The following is a 17,742-nucleotide window of genomic DNA, read 5'->3' as shown; positions in this document are numbered from 1 at the left end:
ACATTTCCTTTTTAAAAAGCAGTGAATCACATTTCTGTTTTTTTTTTTTTACCATATTGGTTGTGTTTTATTCAACAGTTTTCTGCATTATGCTTGTATTATTGCTGCTGATACCTGGAGTAGTGGCATTTATTTGCTGGATATGCAGAGGTACAAATACACACACACACACACAGTTTTAATATAAATTCAACTAAAAATTGGTAGAATTTTGATACTGTGGTGTTGTTTTAAATGAGCTTTACATCATACTTCACTTAATACTGAAACAAAACAGTGGTTCATATTCAAACAAAATCATCAAAATTCCTCCTTGGAAATCAGGACAAGACAGGCAGTAAATCAGTCTTGAAATCAGTATGTATCAGTACCAGTACCTCAGTCAATCAGTGAGTCTGTTCACCAGCATTCTAGACCAAAACACTATACAGTATAAATACGATCTCATAACAAGCACGGCAATAAGTTCTGAATCGTAGCTCTTTGTATCACTCAGTGTGTGATCTTGCTTTCAGTATTAATGTATTTGAGTTGAAACAGAACGGCAGCCCGCACACGTTACATGATCCCTTCAGACGTTACCACTAAAAGGTTTCATTTCTGATGATTTGTTCTTTAGGTGGACGATGTGGAGAGAAGGTGAATACTGAAGGTTGTCTGGACTATAAGGGACAACAGGATGATCAGGTTAGTATACATGCAGACAGACCTGCTGTCCTTTATGTATTTTGGGTAGAAACTCTGCAGTTTCACAGGGAAGTTCTTATCAGTGTACTTAGAAGTGTTTATCAGAAGAATTGTGTTATCAGTCAAAAAATTGCAAAATAGAGCTTTTTGTCTCCATCCAGCAACACACAGTGTAAAAAAAAAAGCCACAGAATTTCTATGTGATATGCAGTGGTGTGAAAGTGTTGGCCCCCTTCCTGATTTTTTTTTATTTGCACATTTGTCACACTTTAATGTTTTAGATCATCAAACAAATGTAAATATTAGTCAGAGATAAGACAAGTAAATGCAACATGCAGTTTTTAAATGATATATTTTCATAATTAAGGGTCATCTCATTAAAAAGTTATCCCCCCCCTCCCTGTTAAAACACGTTAGCTGTGGTTTATTACACCCAAGTTAAATTTCTCTAGCCACACCCAGGCCTGATTACTGCCACACACTTCACAATCAAGAAATCACTTACATAAGACCTGACTGACAAGTGAAGTAGACCAAAAGATCCTAAAAAGCTTCACATCATGCCGAGATCCAAAGTAACTCAGGAACAAATGAGAGAGAAAGTAATTGAGATCTATCTGTTTGGAAAACGTTATAAAGCCATTTCTAAAGCATTGGAACTCCAGCGAACCACAGTGAGAGCCATTATCCACAAATTGCGAACACATGGAACACTGGTGAGCCACCTCAGGAAGTCCACCTCTGATTGGCTGAAGAAAAACAAAATAAAGACTTTGGTCATGGTCCTGACCTGAATCCTATTGAGCTGCTGTGGCATGACCTTACAAAGGCAGTTCATGCTTTAAAACCCTCCAATCTGGCTGACCAAATTTCCCCCCACAGCGCTGTGACAGACTCATTGCACGTTATCGCATACGCTTGACTGCAGTTCTTGATGCTATGGGTGGCCCAACCAATCTGTCATACAAATCTGTTACAACCCAGTCTAGGGTTGAGCTGCACAGAGTTATAGCTCGGGATTCAGTGATTTGATACCTTTTTATAAATGGCAGATAAAAACACAAAATAGAAATTCTAGGTAAGGGTATTGGTATATTTTAGAGATAAATAATATATACAAAACAACAGTACAGGCAGGCTGGAAACTCTGGCCTGGAATCCACCTGCACACAGACATGTACAGAACACGGTCCACAGAATCACGGTTTTTAACATTAGGTTTAGGTTGCAAGCACTTTTTTACACAGTGCCATTTAGGCTTGGGTTTTGTTTTCCCTTAAAAACCTTCATTTAAAAATGTTCCCAGATTGTGTGTGATGACACTTTATTTACTACTGTCATTTACACCAGCTACTCTACTGGCCCACATTAACACAGCTGGAGCAGCACAGGTCCAGATGATCACTGGAGCACATTGTTACAAACTAATCCAATGTAAATATAGACACATTCTCAGATGTTATAGAATAATGTTGAATACATGTATTGATTACACACCATGGCCAAGTATGGGATATACAATTGCATCAAATAGTTTGTATGTATAATACAATTATATGTACATTTTAAATATATAAAACAGATTCTATATCAGGTTAATTATCAAATGCTCTTGAAAGCTTCTGCCGTCATGCTGTTGTGTAAGAAGTCTGCTATAGAAGTTCTTTTTTGTGACTTTGACTTTGGCTACAAAGACTTTGGGTAAAAATAAAGGAAGGATGATTACTGAATTGGACCAAATTAATTGTGTATTTTTGACCTAGCTTTTGTGAAATTTTGCCTAATAATCCTTGTAGTTTGTTACAGATGTTACATGTTATGATACCCTGTGTGTGGCAATAAAAATGTTGGTTAACTGAAGCTGTGAGAAAGAGGAATTAGTCATTTTCCCATCAGCCTCCACACTGTCTTGACTAGACATGCGGTCACTGACATGCTGAGTGTCTCACACTGGCTCTGAAGTGCCACGAGAGCAAGTGGATATTTCTGCGTGTGGTTAAAACTGCCAACAGGTAGCTCTCTGTATGTGCGTGTGTGCTCGTGCATGTTAAGACAAAGTCACCAAATCCACAAAGTGATGTATGACATACTATTTGCAATAAATATCACTGTCATATGAACATTTTTTTTTCCTGAAACCTACTAGTATTTACTCTGGTTAGCCAGGGATCATTAAACCAGTTACTACTATAGTCTGGACCCACATGTGTTTTCCCCTCAGTCTGTTAAAGGTGTCACCTGTGTCTCATTTCTCCTGTGGTTATTTCTTCTGTTTCTCAATTTAGTCGCTTGGTGTTGGGTTAAATTAAGGCCAGACTTTTTGGGCTATTAATAATTTTGCTGTTTGTTACCTTGCAGATGATTTCAACCATTTTTGTGAATTTTTACCTTTTGATTAGAGAATCTGTTTCTGTTGAATTTTTTCTTGTTTTTGTCCTTCACACTGTGGAGCTATTTCTGACTTTCACAATGCAGACCCAAGTTCGACTCCTCACCCCGACCACGATCTGTTCCTATTGTGTTATATTCATCTTCATTATGGTAGCTAAGGGTATTGTTCCCTATTCACTTTTATATTTTCAGTATTTGTGACATTTTGTATCTTGTATTCTTACATATATCAGGTTAAGAAATGAATGCTCTAGAAGGCTTTTGTGTATATAGGCTGCTACAGAAATCCCCTTTTTGACTTATTAAGAAAAAATAAAAATAATAACAGGAGGATGTATGAGAGTGTGTTCGTTGAATGTGGAGCATTACACAGTATTCTGTGCATGGCATAATGATGGTTAACTGAAACCTGAGAAAGGGGAAGTATTCATTCTCCCATCAGCCCCAATGCTGCCCTGACCACAGTCTTCTGGTCGTTCTGACATGCCGAGTGTCTCACACTGGCTCTAACATGAGAACACTAGTTATATGCACAACTGTGTTTTTATCAACATCTTATCAACAAAATGTTCTTTCTCACAGTTGGTGAAAATCACCCAGATATTGTCCTGTGTGAGTGTTTGCATGTGTACATGCTGATACAATTCAACACAAGTCACAAAGCGATGTCATGTACAGTATGTCACAGTATTTACAGTATCTCACTGTCATATGGACATCTTTCCCTGGAAACGACTTGCATTGCATTGCATTGCAACGACTTGTATAGTCAGTGGTATAGATTTAAAAAGTGAATATCAGTATGTTTACTGATCTAAAGCAAACACATATTGATTTAATAGTTCATATAAATTTAGAAATGCTACTTTTTACCTTTAATTCTGCTTTGTAAGACAAGATATCACCAATTTGTCACTAAGCCATAGGTCTCTAATCAAAGAATAAACAAATGAATTTATTACAGCTTTGTCCCAAACACTGGAATTCCTGTGGTTAATGTTGCAGCTCGTGCCAAATTTTGCTTTCAATAAATTTGCTAATGTCACATAATCTATTATTATTATTATTATTATTATTATTATTATTATTATTATTATTATTATTATTATTATTATTATTATTATTATTATTATTATTATTTGTATTATTATTATTTGTATTATTACTATAATAATACAGCAAGTGATAAAAGACAGATTAAAAAATGAGAAATGACATAGTGGTTGTTGTGGTTTCCTGAAAACCAAAGTGTATAAAGAGAGACACTCAGTCAGTGTGTCAGTGTGTGTGTTTCACACTGAGGGACTGGTGTGTGTGTGTGTGCAGAAGAATCAGTAATGATGAAGTGCTTTTATCTTTTGTATGTCGTGTTTCAAATGTCTGCAGGTGAGTGAAGTTATATTTTATTTTCTATTACAGAAAGGAGAGAGAATATTATCCAGTTCTTATTTCAGCTGCTTTGTGTTTAGTTCATGTGGTTTCTGTCCAGACTGGGTTTACTGTAGGGTGGAGTTCAGCTCTGGTCCTAAAGAATAAATCAAACACTGTCAAATGTTTATTAATTAGAGAATAAATAACATAAAATATGTAAATTTTAAGACAGCATTAATCTTTATACACAAGGTAAACATTCACGTCATGCCTTGTGTTATAATGTCCTTATTTAGACCTGTTCAGCTTTGATCATGTGGACTTTTTCTTCCTGATTAACTTCAGTCTAAAATGTACTGATGAAGAGAGGTGGGCTAATGAATAAGGAGGATTCTACAGTGAGATTATTTTACATCCCTATAATATTACAGTGTATGTTTTTACATATTTACTGAATTACATCTCTCACAATTTCCATCTTATTGAATGTATCTATAATAAATCACATAAAGCATAGTAGAAAAGTTACTTCCTGTAACTTGTAGGTCACTTTGTCACTCTGGTCTTAGCTGTAAATAGATGTGTGGGAATTTCACACCTTTTTTCTGCTGTCTCTCTGTCACTGATGTCGCTCCACTTCCTACATCATATTTAGTTTTTATTTTTCAGAATTAGTTACATGCATTTAACAACATAAAACTCTTAACAATGGTATATTTGAAATCTCCTATATATCACTTTACATTTCTTTGACAAAATTTACTAAAATAGATTTAATTTTAATTTTTGTAAAAGTAAATAAAATGACTAAATAATATTATTAGCTGATTATCAGTTCATCTTCATAACGTTTTCTATTTTTAATAATGTGTAAACTATTTTACAAAAGTATAAATGTGTGGCTCTATGAGCAGTGTGGTGGCCTGGTGTAACTTCTGGGTCACTTCTTCTCTCTGGTCTTAGTGGTAAATACATGTGTGAATTTCACACCTTTTTCTGATGTCTCTCTGTCACTGCTGTCTTTTTGACCACCGACTTCACTTCCTATATCACATTTAAAGTCTTTATTTTTTTGCATGTAATTAATTGTAAATGTATAAACACTTTGTTCACCTTTTCAAAAGTCAGAGGTCTTTTAATAATATGCATTTGTCTTAAAGCAAATAAAAAAGTACTGCTGATTTCTACTTTAGCCTTAACTAAAAGGGGGCTAGCCTCGCCCATGCTATAGGAGTTCATTACATCCAAATCCAACAGTGTTCAGTTTGTTTTGGAGTCTCCCCACCTCTAACTACAGGACACAGCGCACATGACTGTATGCCAGTCTGAGCCGCTTCCCCTCGATAGAGCTAAAGGCAAGCTTTTAAAAGCCCAAATAAAGCAAAAAAAAAAAAAAAAAAAAAAAAAATTACCCTCTAGTTTTCGAATCAGCAGATTTGTGTGTTTTGAAACCTGATCTAATGTTAAAGCAGTAAAGTTCGTGTTTGGCTTTGTTCAGCCACAGACAACTACAAGAAGGACACAGACAATAATCAGCAATTTCTTTTGGCGGCAGAGAAGTGAAATTTTGTAAATAACCGGAATTTTCTCTTGGAATATGTTTTATCATCCTGAAAGCCAAAGGCTGCCAACTCTCACACATTCAGCGTCAGTTATTACATAACTTCAGGGCTGTCAGCTGTCACGCATTGAGAGTGACAGTCACGCATTTGGGTCTTTTGTCACGCTCTCTCGCCACACATTGTATTTCTCACGCAGAAAAACTTAGTATTTATCAGATATAAAATATGCCGCAGCGCCCAAAATGTCTCTGTCGGCACTGCTGTCTCTGTGGAACTGGGCAGGAATCAAGCGTGTCTCCCCTGGAGTTCTTAGTCGAGCCTGACACTTATCAGCCAATCAAAAAAAGAGGCTACACAATAGGCAATCAGAAGATAGCACTATCTGGTTAAGATTTAACGCAACAACCAATGAAAAAAGGGTATATTCGATGGTCGGTGTGTGAACAAAACCCCAACACAAAACAGCTTGTCTCTGGACGGGACATTGTCCTCAATAATAACCCTAAAAATGGCTGGGCTTGAGCCGAACTGTTTTAAATGGGAGCAACATTACAAATGATAAAGGAGTCCAAAAGGCAGCAAACACTTACAATAAACACCAGTCATAATCTCTCTCTCTCTCTCTCTCTCTCTCTCTCTCTCTCTCTCTCTCTCTCTCTCTCTCTCTCTCTCTCTCTCTCTCTTTTTTCTACAACAAGCCACGCCCCTCCACAAGCCCCTCCCCATAACCAAAACCCGCCCCCAAAATCTCACTCTAAGCTGAATTCAAAAGTTTGCAGCCCTGCCGAAGGTAAGAGCAGGCGGGTAATTCAGAATCTGAAAACACACAAAAGCGGGCTAGCATCAACTGTGATGAGACTGGAGAGGATGGAAGCAGGTAGTATGGATGATGAAGATGATTCTTCAGTAATTGATAGTGAGGCATGGTCATATCCTGTATTACGGATTCAACAAACAAAAGGAAAAATAGAGATTCTGAGTCAGATGACAATACTAGAGTAGGAATAAACAAAGTAAGGAAAATTGAGGTAGAATAGAATGAGGTAGGTGACAGAAGTGAAGCGTCTGCTTTCTAGCAGAAATGGTAAAAAAGAGAGAAGTACGACTGTTGTACTAACTTTCACTTGTAAAAACTTACCAGAACATGTTAAAATTGTATATGTGTGTTATACGGTACGACCATTTGTTAGACCAGCATTGAGATGTTTTAATTGCCAAAGATTGGGGCATGTTGGAAATAAAGATGTTGTAGATGTGGTGGAGAACATGATTATGGAAAATGTGGAGGTTGAACCTAAATGTTGTAATTGTGGAGGGCCACACAGTGCAGCGTATATAGGCTGTAAAGCCCAAAAGCAAGCAACGGAAGCAATGAAGCTCAAAACAGTACAGAATATATCATATACTCAAGCAGTCAAGGGAAACCCAATTAGGAGAGGTATGGGGTGTCCTCAAAAAATGGTTGGGGTTTACAGAACTCAGAATATACCAGTAGTAGTAGATGAAGAGAAAACAGCAGTATTGATATTAAGAACGGATCAAGAAACCCAGAGATAGGTCGTACTGGATCAGCATTTTATGTTCCTGAATTTAAAATAGGAAAATATGGGAGATTAACTGACGGGACCTCAGTATATACTGCTGAACTGGTGGCAATTCAGATGGCACTTAGTTGGGTGGAAGAGGTGATGCCAAACAAAGTTCAGATTCTATGGCATCACTTATAAGCCTACTAACTTACCAAACAGTTAGATCTGATATTGATGTAGAAATATTGAATATTTTGTATAGATTAAAGCAAATTGGAATAATAATTGCATTTGTGTGGGTACCAGCTCACGCAGATATACCAGGAAATGAAAGATCGAATAGAACGGCTAAAGAGTCACTTAAACTGAACTTCCCCAATATTACTGTTGCATTAAGTAGGATGGAAGGGAAAAGTATCATTAAAGAAGCTTGTAATCAGAAATGGCAAATGAATTGGAATGAGTGTAAAACAGGAAGACTATATAATATACATAAAACTGTAAGACAAAGTAATATGACATTAAATTTAAGTAGAGAGGATCGGGTTATTTTATCAAGACTAAGGATGGGACATAATAAACTCAATTCTACACTTTATATTATAAGGAAACATGATACAGGATTATGCGAATTATGCCAAGTAAAGGAAACATTTGAACATGTGCTGGTTTTCTGCCCCAAGTATGATCTGGAAAGGAATGAGTTAATAAGAGAGCTACAGGGAATAGGTTGCAAAGTATTTACAATCAATAGCCTATTAAACATAAAACCTGGATCCGGGAAAATTGTAAGGTTAGTTTTAAAATTCATTAAGCATAGTGGTCTTAGAAATAGGATATAGACATCTTTTGACATACTTCTAGACTGAAATCACTTCACACTCCAGCACAGGTGGTGTAGGTATGTAATAAAGTTGGTATGCGACCTGCCAATGAAGAAGAAGTTGTGTTTGTGTCGCGTAACAGATGATTACAGGATTATAAAGTGCTACAGATGACATGTTTATGAAGTGTGGGGGTGTCCATTTAAGTGCTTGGTGTTGAAATAATGCTTTATTTTATTAGAAATCGTGTTTATAGTCACATGGTAAATTTTTTTCCTGTTTTAGCATGCTGCATGTTTAGATATATAATACATACTTATGAAGCTCATTTGCTTACTATCTTGCATTTCAAAATTTATGAATTAAATGTACTGAAGAATAAATATTACCTTAATAGTTAATTTGAAAATATTGTACTTCATGTTGTATTCAGTAGATTCTGAGTGTTTGTATGTTTGTGTCTGTAGGCTGTGATCTCACTGCTGAAACTATACATCGTTACAATGGACTCCCTGGTGGTTCAGTTCTGTTACTCTGCTCCTGCTCTGACCTGCACACCAAACCTCACACATTCACCTGGATGGCCTACATAAGAGGAGGTCTGAATGACATGTTAAATGATGAACACTACCGTGGCAGACTTCAGCTGTTTAATCACACTTCTCCTGGTAATCTGTCTCTGCTCATATCTGACCTGAGAGAAGAGGATGATGTAGACTACAGGTGCAGCACTGAGAAGGGACACAGAGACATGGATATTCGTGGTAAAGGTAAATGATTTAAATACACAATAAAAGTTTATATTTAGTGTAAAATCATCCTTGATCATACTTAAAATGAATCATAGTTACATATGTAATAAAATGTCTACTCCATTTACGATGAAGGGGACTGAAGGGGAATTAATTTAGGAGTCATATGTATAAATATGTATAATAAATAAAATGTATATATAAGTGACACATCAGTTTTAAGTTATAAATGACATTAAATACTGATTATGGTATCAGACTGACCTGAACTTTGGACTGGTGTTGGATTGGATTTGTGATATTTCTCAGTCTAAACTAAGATTTATTCTCATAACATTGTAGTGTTTATAGAGCTACATGTCAACTGACATAAGACATAAACAGTAATAAAGACTTCACTGTCAACTTGTTGAGTTTTTTTAAATATTAATATCTGATGCATCAGAATAAATTTTAATATGACATTAAACATTAAAATCAAACTCTAATTTACAGTCAAAGAAACTCTACATAACACACTAGACCTGGTGTTTATAATAATTTAACATGAACATTGATGATCACAGTCTGTACATCAGCTGATACATTAGGAAGTCTTTTTAAATACATGTCTTTATAAATATTGATTTAGGTTCATATCACTTATTATTAGGAGTTTATTAAGGAACCATTTAGCCCTATGAAGAAGTCCCTTAAGTAATATTTTATCTTTATTTATCAGTGACGGTTCAGTGATCACCAGCTTCACCTCCTACTTTGTGCTTTATTTACATTTTTTGGTTAAATCTATTTCTCAATACTGTGTTCACATTTTTAAATCTTTTCACACAGTGAACACAACAGTGGTCTATGTGGACTGAATTATGTATCACTTTTCTTTAATTTTACAGAAAATCATTGAATAACCTCAACTTTAAAATATCATGAATTTTTTTCTAAATCAAACTCAATGGCAAACAAAACTCTGTGTGTCTACAGCTTATATTTCACATGTACTTTTCACCATGCAGTGTGTAGTGTTGTCTCCTCACAGCTCCAGGGTCCATGTTTCAGTCCTGATCTTTGTACTTCATGTTGTATTCAGTAGATTCTGAGTGTTTGTATGTTTGTGTCTGTAGGCTGTGATCTCTCTGGTGATAAACATCAGGTAGTTATTAATGGACACCCTGGTGGTTCAGTTCTGTTACCCTGCTCCTGCTCTGACCTGCACACCGATCCTCAGATATTCACCTGGACGACTAACAGAACAGGACACTGGACTGACGTGTTAAATGATGAACACTATCGTGACAGACTTCAGCTGTTTAATCACATTTCTCCTGGTAATCTGTCTCTGCTCATATCTGACCTGAGAGAAGAGGATCAGAGAGTCTACAGGTGCAGCACTGGATTAAAGGAATACAGAGACATCAGGATTAATGTTAAAGGTAAAACATTTAAATACTCAATAAAAGTTTATATTTAGTGTGCAAACAGTCCTGATAAGAACTGAATTGTAGTCACATATGTAACAAACATGTCTAGTAAATTTACCATAACTGATGGTTTTACTCTACAAGTCATAGTGTCACATTAAAATGACACCTATTTCAATTAGATTTCAATTAAATTCAAGTTTATTTGTATAGCATATTGACATTGTCTCAAAGCAGCTTTACAGAACATAAACATAGAACAAAAGATTAATAGAATACAAAATTCAAGATTAATATTGGATATATTTAATTCACAATGTGTTTGTATTTCAATTCAATTCAAGTTTATTTTTATAGCGCATTTTACACTTGACATTGTGTCAAAGCAGCTTTACAGAACATAAACATACAACAAAGGGTTATTATAAGAAAAATATAAAGATTATTACCCATGTAGATTTCTTCTAACCCCAATGAGCCCAATGATATTCATCCCCAATGAGCAAGTCTGAGGTGACTCAGGTGACTGTGGGGAGGAAAAACTCCCTTAGATGGTAAAGGAAGAAACCTTGAGAGGAACCAGACTCAAAGGGGAACCTCATCCTCATCTGGGCGACACTGGGGGGTGTGATTATAAATATTCAGTCTGATAAATGTTGTATTGATGTAAAAGATCAAATGGAGTTCACATCTCTATAGTATCACAGAGTCCAACTGGAGCTGGTAGATCTCTAGATGCATCAGGATTCTCACAGAGTCGGCCTCGTCTCAATGGAGGTCCAAAATCTTCATCGCTCAGAAGACAATGTCTGGATGCCTCGGGATGGGTAGAAAGAGAGAAGCAGTGGAGAGGAATTAACATATCTGCTGTTCATAAAAATGTGCAAGTCTGATGTAATAGTGCACAGTATTATAGGATGTATTATGTGTGTGTACGCCTGACTAAAGAGGTGTGTTTTTAATTTACATTTAAACTGGGAAAGTGTGTCTGAGCCCCGAACACTATCAGGAAGACTATTCCAAAGTTTGGGAGCTAAATAAGAAAGCGGTCTACCGCCTTTAGTAGACTTAGATATTCTGGGAACTACCAGAGGTCCTGAGTTTTGTGATCTCAGAGAGCATGAAGGATTGTAACGTGTTAGAAGACTAGTTAGATACATGGGAGCTAAACCATTAAGAGCCTTGTATGTAAGTAGCAGCAGTTTGTAATCAATTCTAAACTTAACAGGTAGCCAGTGTAGAGATGATAAAATTGGGGTTATATGGTCATACTTTCTTGTCCTAGTGAGAACTCTGGCAGCTGCGTTTTGGACTAACTGTAACCTATTTATTAAAGATGCAGGACAACCACCTAGTAATGCATTACAATAGTCCAGTCTAGAGGTCATGAACGCATGAACTAGCTTCTCAGCCTCAGACAGGATGTTTCTCAGCTTGGCAATATTTCTAAGGTGGAAGAAGGCTGTTTTTGTAGTATGAGTGATATGATTTTTAAAAGACAAGTTGCTATCTAATATAACACCCAGGTCTTTCACTGTCGAGCTACTAGTAACAGTACGTCTCTCTAAATGGAAGTTAAGTTGTGAGAGTTTGTATACTGGTTTTTGGACCTATAAGTAGTATTTCTGTCTTATCAGAGTTTAACAACAGAAAGTTACAGCTCATCCAATCTTGTATCTCTCTAACGCACTGAGTTAATTCTGACAATTTAGCTATTTCATCTGGATTTGATGAGATATAACGGTGTATCGTCAGCATAACAGTGGAAATTAATCCCATGTCTTCTAATATTGTTCCTTAATGTAAGCATGAATATCGAAAAAAGCAGAGGTCCTAGAACTGATCCACCATTCACCATTTAATTCTACAAAATGGTATCGATCAGACAGGTAGGATCTAATCCAACTTAAAGCCTGTCTATGAATACCTGTGTAATTTTGTAAGCGATCTAGGAGAATGTTGTGATCTATAGTGTCGAATGCAGCACTAAGGTGAAGTAGGACTAAAAGTGACATACAGTCTTTGTTTAAAGCTAGGAACAAGTAATTTGTAACTTGCACAAGTGCTGTTTCTGTGCTATGATGAAGCCTGAAACCTGATTGAAACTCTTCAAAGATATTGTTCTCCTGTAAGAAGGAGCTCAGTTGAACAGACACAACCTTCTCTAGTATTTTATACATAATAGGAAGATGTGAAATAGGTCTGTAATTTGATAGTTCATTGGGATCTAAATTAGGTTTTTTGGTGAGTGGCCTAATGACTGCCAACCTGAAAGATTTAGGGACATGACCTAAAGATAGTGAGGCGTTAATAATATTAAGAAGAGGCTCACCAGCTTTACAGTGTATAACACTTCTTTCAGTAATTTAGTTGGAATGGGGTCTAGTGAACAAGTTGTTGGTTTAGCTTTAGTAATAAGATTATCTAACTCTTATTTGGTGTGCAGGTCATAGCAGGAGCAGGGTAACAGCACAGAAACACCTTTGTGTCATGTGATTTCTGTCTGATTATCATCACCACAAAGAGCCCAGCCTTCAGAATACACCTTCATTACTATTGACATAAACATTAATAAAAGCTTCAGAAGATGTCAGTGTCCGGTTGTTTAATCTGTCTTTATGTTTTCTTCTGATTTATCAGAAATATATGTCTGATATCTTTGTTAATTCTCTGTCTTCACATCAGCTGACACTTTATTAAACTTCATGTAGGTTCATGTCACTTGTCAATTTTGTAGGTGTCATTTAACCTCATTAACATGACCCTGATTATGTTTTACCTTCATTTTTAAAGAGGTTTTTACAGACAATGCTTCATTAATGTCTAAGTGTGTGTGTCATGTGATATTACTAACAGTGATTAAAAACAGACTTTAGATTTATTTAAGATTGTGTTTTCAGGAGGAAGAAGAGAAACTTCAACACGCTCAGGGAAAACAGACAGAAGACCTCCATCAGAACAGCCTCCAAGTAAAACAACAAACTCTCCACCTGCATCATCCTCAACAACACTGGAACAAGATAAACAACAAACTCACAGCAGCCTCCCTCTGGGTGCCAAAACATTTCCTTTTTAAAAAGCAGTGAATCACATTTCTGTTTTTTTTTTTTTACCATATTGGTTGTGTTTTATTCAACAGTTTTCTGCATTCTGCTTGTATTATTGCTGCTGATACCTGGAGTAGTGGCATTTATTTGCTGGGTATGCAGAGGTACAAACACACACACACACACAGACACACACAAACACACACACACACTCACACACTCACACACACACACAGTTTTAATATAAATTCAACTAAAAATTGGTAGAATTTTGATACTGTGGTGTTGTTTTAAATGAGCTTTACATCATACTTCATTTAATACTGAAATAAAACAGAGGTTCATATTCACACAAAATCATCAAAATTCCTCCTTGGAAATCAGGACAAGACAGGCAGTAAATCAGTCTTGAAATCAGTATGTATCAGTACCAGTACCTCAGTCAATCAGTGAGTCTGTTCACCAGCATTCTAGACCAAAACACTATACAGTATAAATACCATCTCATAACAAGCACGGCAATAAGTTCTGAATCGTAGCTCTTCGTATCACTCAGTGTGTGATCTTGCTTTCAGTATTAATGTATTTGAGTTGAAACAGAACGGCAGCCTGCACACGTTACATGATCCCTTCAGACGTTACCACTAAAAGGTTTCATTTCTGATGATTTGTTCTTTAGGTGGACGATGTGGAGAGAAGGTGAATACTGAAGGTTGTCTGGACTATAAGGGACAACAAGATAATACCAGGGACTTACCCTTCACATTAAATTCACAGGACACACAGGTTAGTATACATGCAGACAGACCTGCTGTCCTTTATGTATTTTGGGTAGAAACTCTGCAGTTTCACAGAGAAGTACGTGTTTATCAGAAGAATTGTGTTATCAGTCAAAAAATTGCAAATTAGAGCTTTTTGTCTCCATCCAGCAACACACAGTGTAAAAAAAGCCACAGAATTTCTATGTGATATACAGTGGTGTGAAAGTGTTGGCCCCCTTCCTGATTTTTTTTTTTTTTTTTTTTTTGCATATTTGTCACACTTTAATGTTTCAGATCAAACACAACATGCAGTTTTTAAATTATATAATTTCATAATTAAGGGTCATCTCATTAAACCCCCCCCCCCTGTTAAAACACAAGTTAGCTTTGGTTTATTACACCCAAGTTCAATTTCTCTAGCCACACCCAGGCCTGATTACTGCCACACACTTCACAATCAAGAAATCACTTACATAAGACCTGACTGACAAGTGAAGTAGACCAAAAGATCCTAAAAAGCTTCACATCATGCCGAGATCCAAAGAAACTCAGGAACAAATGAGAGAGAAAGTAATTGAGATCTATCTGTTTGGAAAAGGTTATAAAGCCATTTCTAAAGCATTGGAACTCCAGCGACCCACAGTGAGAGCCATTATCCACAAATTGCAAACACATGGAACACTGGTGAGCCACCTCAGGAAGTCCACCTCTGATTGGCTGAAGAAAAACAAAATAAAGACTTTGGTCATGGTCCTGACCTGAATCCTATTGAGCTGCTGTGGCATGACCTTACAAAGGCAGTTCATGCTTTAAAACCCTCCAAATTTGGCTGACCAAATTTCCCCCCACAGCGCTGTGACAGACTCATTGCACGTTATCGCATACGCTTGACTGCAGTTCTTGATGCTATGGGTGGCCCAACCAATCTGTCATACAAATCTGTTACAACCCAGTCTAGGGTTGAGCTGCACAGAGTTATAGCTCGGGATTCAGTGATTTGATACCTTTTTATAAATGGCAGAAAAAAACACAAAATAGAAATTCTAGGTAAGGGTATTGGTATATTTTAGAGATAAATAATATATACAAAACAACAGTACAGGCAGGCTGGAAACTCTGGCCTGGAATCCACCTGCACACAGACATGTACAGAACACGGTCCACAGAATCACGGTTTTTAACATTAGGTTTAGGTTGCAAGCACTTTTTTACACAGTGCCATTTAGGCTTGGATTTTGTTTTCCCTTAAAATCATTCATTTAAAAATGGTATGTTGTGTTTACTTGTTATCTTTGACTAATATTTACATTTGTTTGATGATCTGAAACATTAAAGTGTGACAAACATGCAAAAAAAAAAAAAAAACAGGAAGGGGCCAACACTTTTTCACACTACTGTATGTATAATTTACATGTTCTGTCTGTTCCCAGATTGTGTGTGATGACACTTTATTTACTACTGTCATTTACACCAGCTACTCTACTGGCCCACATTAACACAGCTGGAGCAGCACAGGTCCAGATGATCACTGGAGCACTGTTAAAAAAGGGAAAAGGTTCCAGATAATTACTTCATATTCACCTTCATTATGTTAGATAAGGGTATTGTTCTGTATTCACTTTTTCTGTTAATCATTAAAAACTTCTGATGGATAAATTTGCAAACTATATTTTGAGTGTTTGTGACATTTTTCTCATCTTATGTGTCCCATTCTTGCATATATCAGGTTAAGAACTGAATGTGCTAGAAGGCTTTTGTGTAAATAGGCTTGTGTAAGAAGTTCTTGTTTGTGACTTGTTAAAACCTTGAGCAAAAATAAAGAGGAGGATTGTTAAATTTGCATGGACTGAATGTGTTATTTTTAATAAATAAATACAATTTTACATCAATAGAATTATTTATAGTATTTAAACTGAATCTCCCAAACAATCACAAAAGCAGGATTTTGTGGTAAGTAAATAGTGTAATAAATAAAATGTGACATTTGAAGTCTACCAATCTTCCAGTTATTTGTTATTCATTAATGAATAGCTGATTCCTTTAACTGGAGCACAAAGGGATCATTAAATAAAGAAACCTGTAAATGAACCACATTATTATTCTAAGTGTTAAGGCACCACCTAGTGGTCAATGTAGAACATGGACTTTTACATGTGACAAATTCAAGCAGAATTCTCAAATGTTTACATTTACATGACATTGTTTACAATTACATGTTGCTGTACTGAGGTTATGGTATGTGTGAAATTCTCTAATTTAATTGGTCACGTGGTGCTGATTAGTTTTCTATAACAGCAGCTCTAACAGTAGTGCTGGTTGTAATTGAAATCACAGGTTTACGTTAATGCTTTATAAAATTGACCTTGTAAATGTCTCTTGTAGATTGAATTTCTTTCTCGGTTGTTTCAATGATTTCTTGAACACACCTGACTTGTTTCCTCTGATTGGTTCATCGTTTGTTGCTTATCGTTCCTTTCAGTGAGAGGTTAATATCTGTTGTATTAATGATGTCGTGGAGTCTTGTTTTGTATCCTTTATAATTTTAATTCTTGATTTCTTGCTATTTATTTATTTATTTATTTATTTATTTATTTATTTATAATATTGTCTTGATACTTGATGTTTTAAAATAATGATCAAATCAGGTCCTACATCTGACCCCCAAATCTTGACAAACACAATATTAATGCTGCAGATGAATATTACTCCAACTTGATTTCAAATTATTTTATTATCAGATTCAGACTTCCTCTGAGAAAAAAGAAAACTAATACAAAATGAACTTGATTTAGTAAATTGTCCTGTTTAATTCAACAGAATGATATTTATAGAGGACTTTTAACAGTAAACATTGTCACAAGCAGCTTTAAAAATTTTACTTCAAATTCTGACCAAGCTGGAATATGTGAAGGAAATTTTATCCTATTCCTGTTCATGTGACATTAAGGCTCTTCTTTCTACTTTCTGCAAAAATCTGTATTTAGATTTAAATCGCTAATGAGAAATTATCTGTAGTTAAGCTGTAGTAGCAGATTTGTAACACAAGATGGCGATTACTTTAGTTACAATCTCAGCAGGCTTATTATTATTATTATTACTATTATTATTATTATTATTATTATTATTATTATTATTATTATTATTATTATCAAGCTTGTTGTGATAGTACGAGTAATGTTATAGGTATCAGTAACAGATAAAGTACCTTATTTCTTCTGTTTGTAGAATTTTGATGTACACTTAAATTATTAGATTAATTATCTGTAGCCCAGCTGTAGTACCAGCTTCTAGACACAAGATGTCGCTACTTAGTCACTAAGCCGTAGCTTTATAATCAAATAATAAATAAATACATTTAATCACTTTTTAAAAACATTTTAAACTGTAAAACAGGTTAATAATT

General features: G+C 35.7%; 1 protein-coding gene across 2 annotated transcripts in view; it reads left to right on the top strand.

Annotated features, from left to right (window-relative positions):
• The window catches only part of LOC113646395, a 28,698-nt gene extending 12,821 nt beyond the window's left edge, over positions 1–15,877 (top strand). Inside the window, exons 1-6 of one of the 2 annotated variants that reach the window (XM_047818953.1) lie at positions 8,670–9,134; positions 10,235–10,543; positions 13,432–13,584; positions 13,671–13,742; positions 14,258–14,364; positions 15,770–15,850. In XM_047818953.1, coding sequence (XP_047674909.1) covers positions 8,816–9,134; positions 10,235–10,543; positions 13,432–13,584; positions 13,671–13,742; positions 14,258–14,364; positions 15,770–15,835 — 1,026 coding nt within the window. In that variant the 5' untranslated portion in view covers positions 8,670–8,815 and the 3' untranslated portion in view covers positions 15,836–15,850. Of the gene's footprint in view, positions 1–8,669; positions 9,135–10,234; positions 10,544–13,431; positions 13,585–13,670; positions 13,743–14,257; positions 14,365–15,769 lie in introns of those variants that run through there. The other variant, XM_047818952.1, reaches the window with a different exon arrangement.
• The last annotated feature ends 1,865 nt before the right edge of the window (positions 15,878–17,742 follow it).

The sequence above is a fragment of the Tachysurus fulvidraco genome, chromosome 9, assembly GCF_022655615.1.
Source record: "Tachysurus fulvidraco isolate hzauxx_2018 chromosome 9, HZAU_PFXX_2.0, whole genome shotgun sequence".
Classification (NCBI taxonomy): domain Eukaryota; kingdom Metazoa; phylum Chordata; class Actinopteri; order Siluriformes; family Bagridae; genus Tachysurus; species Tachysurus fulvidraco.
This window is presented reverse-complemented; position numbering and strand designations above follow the sequence as displayed.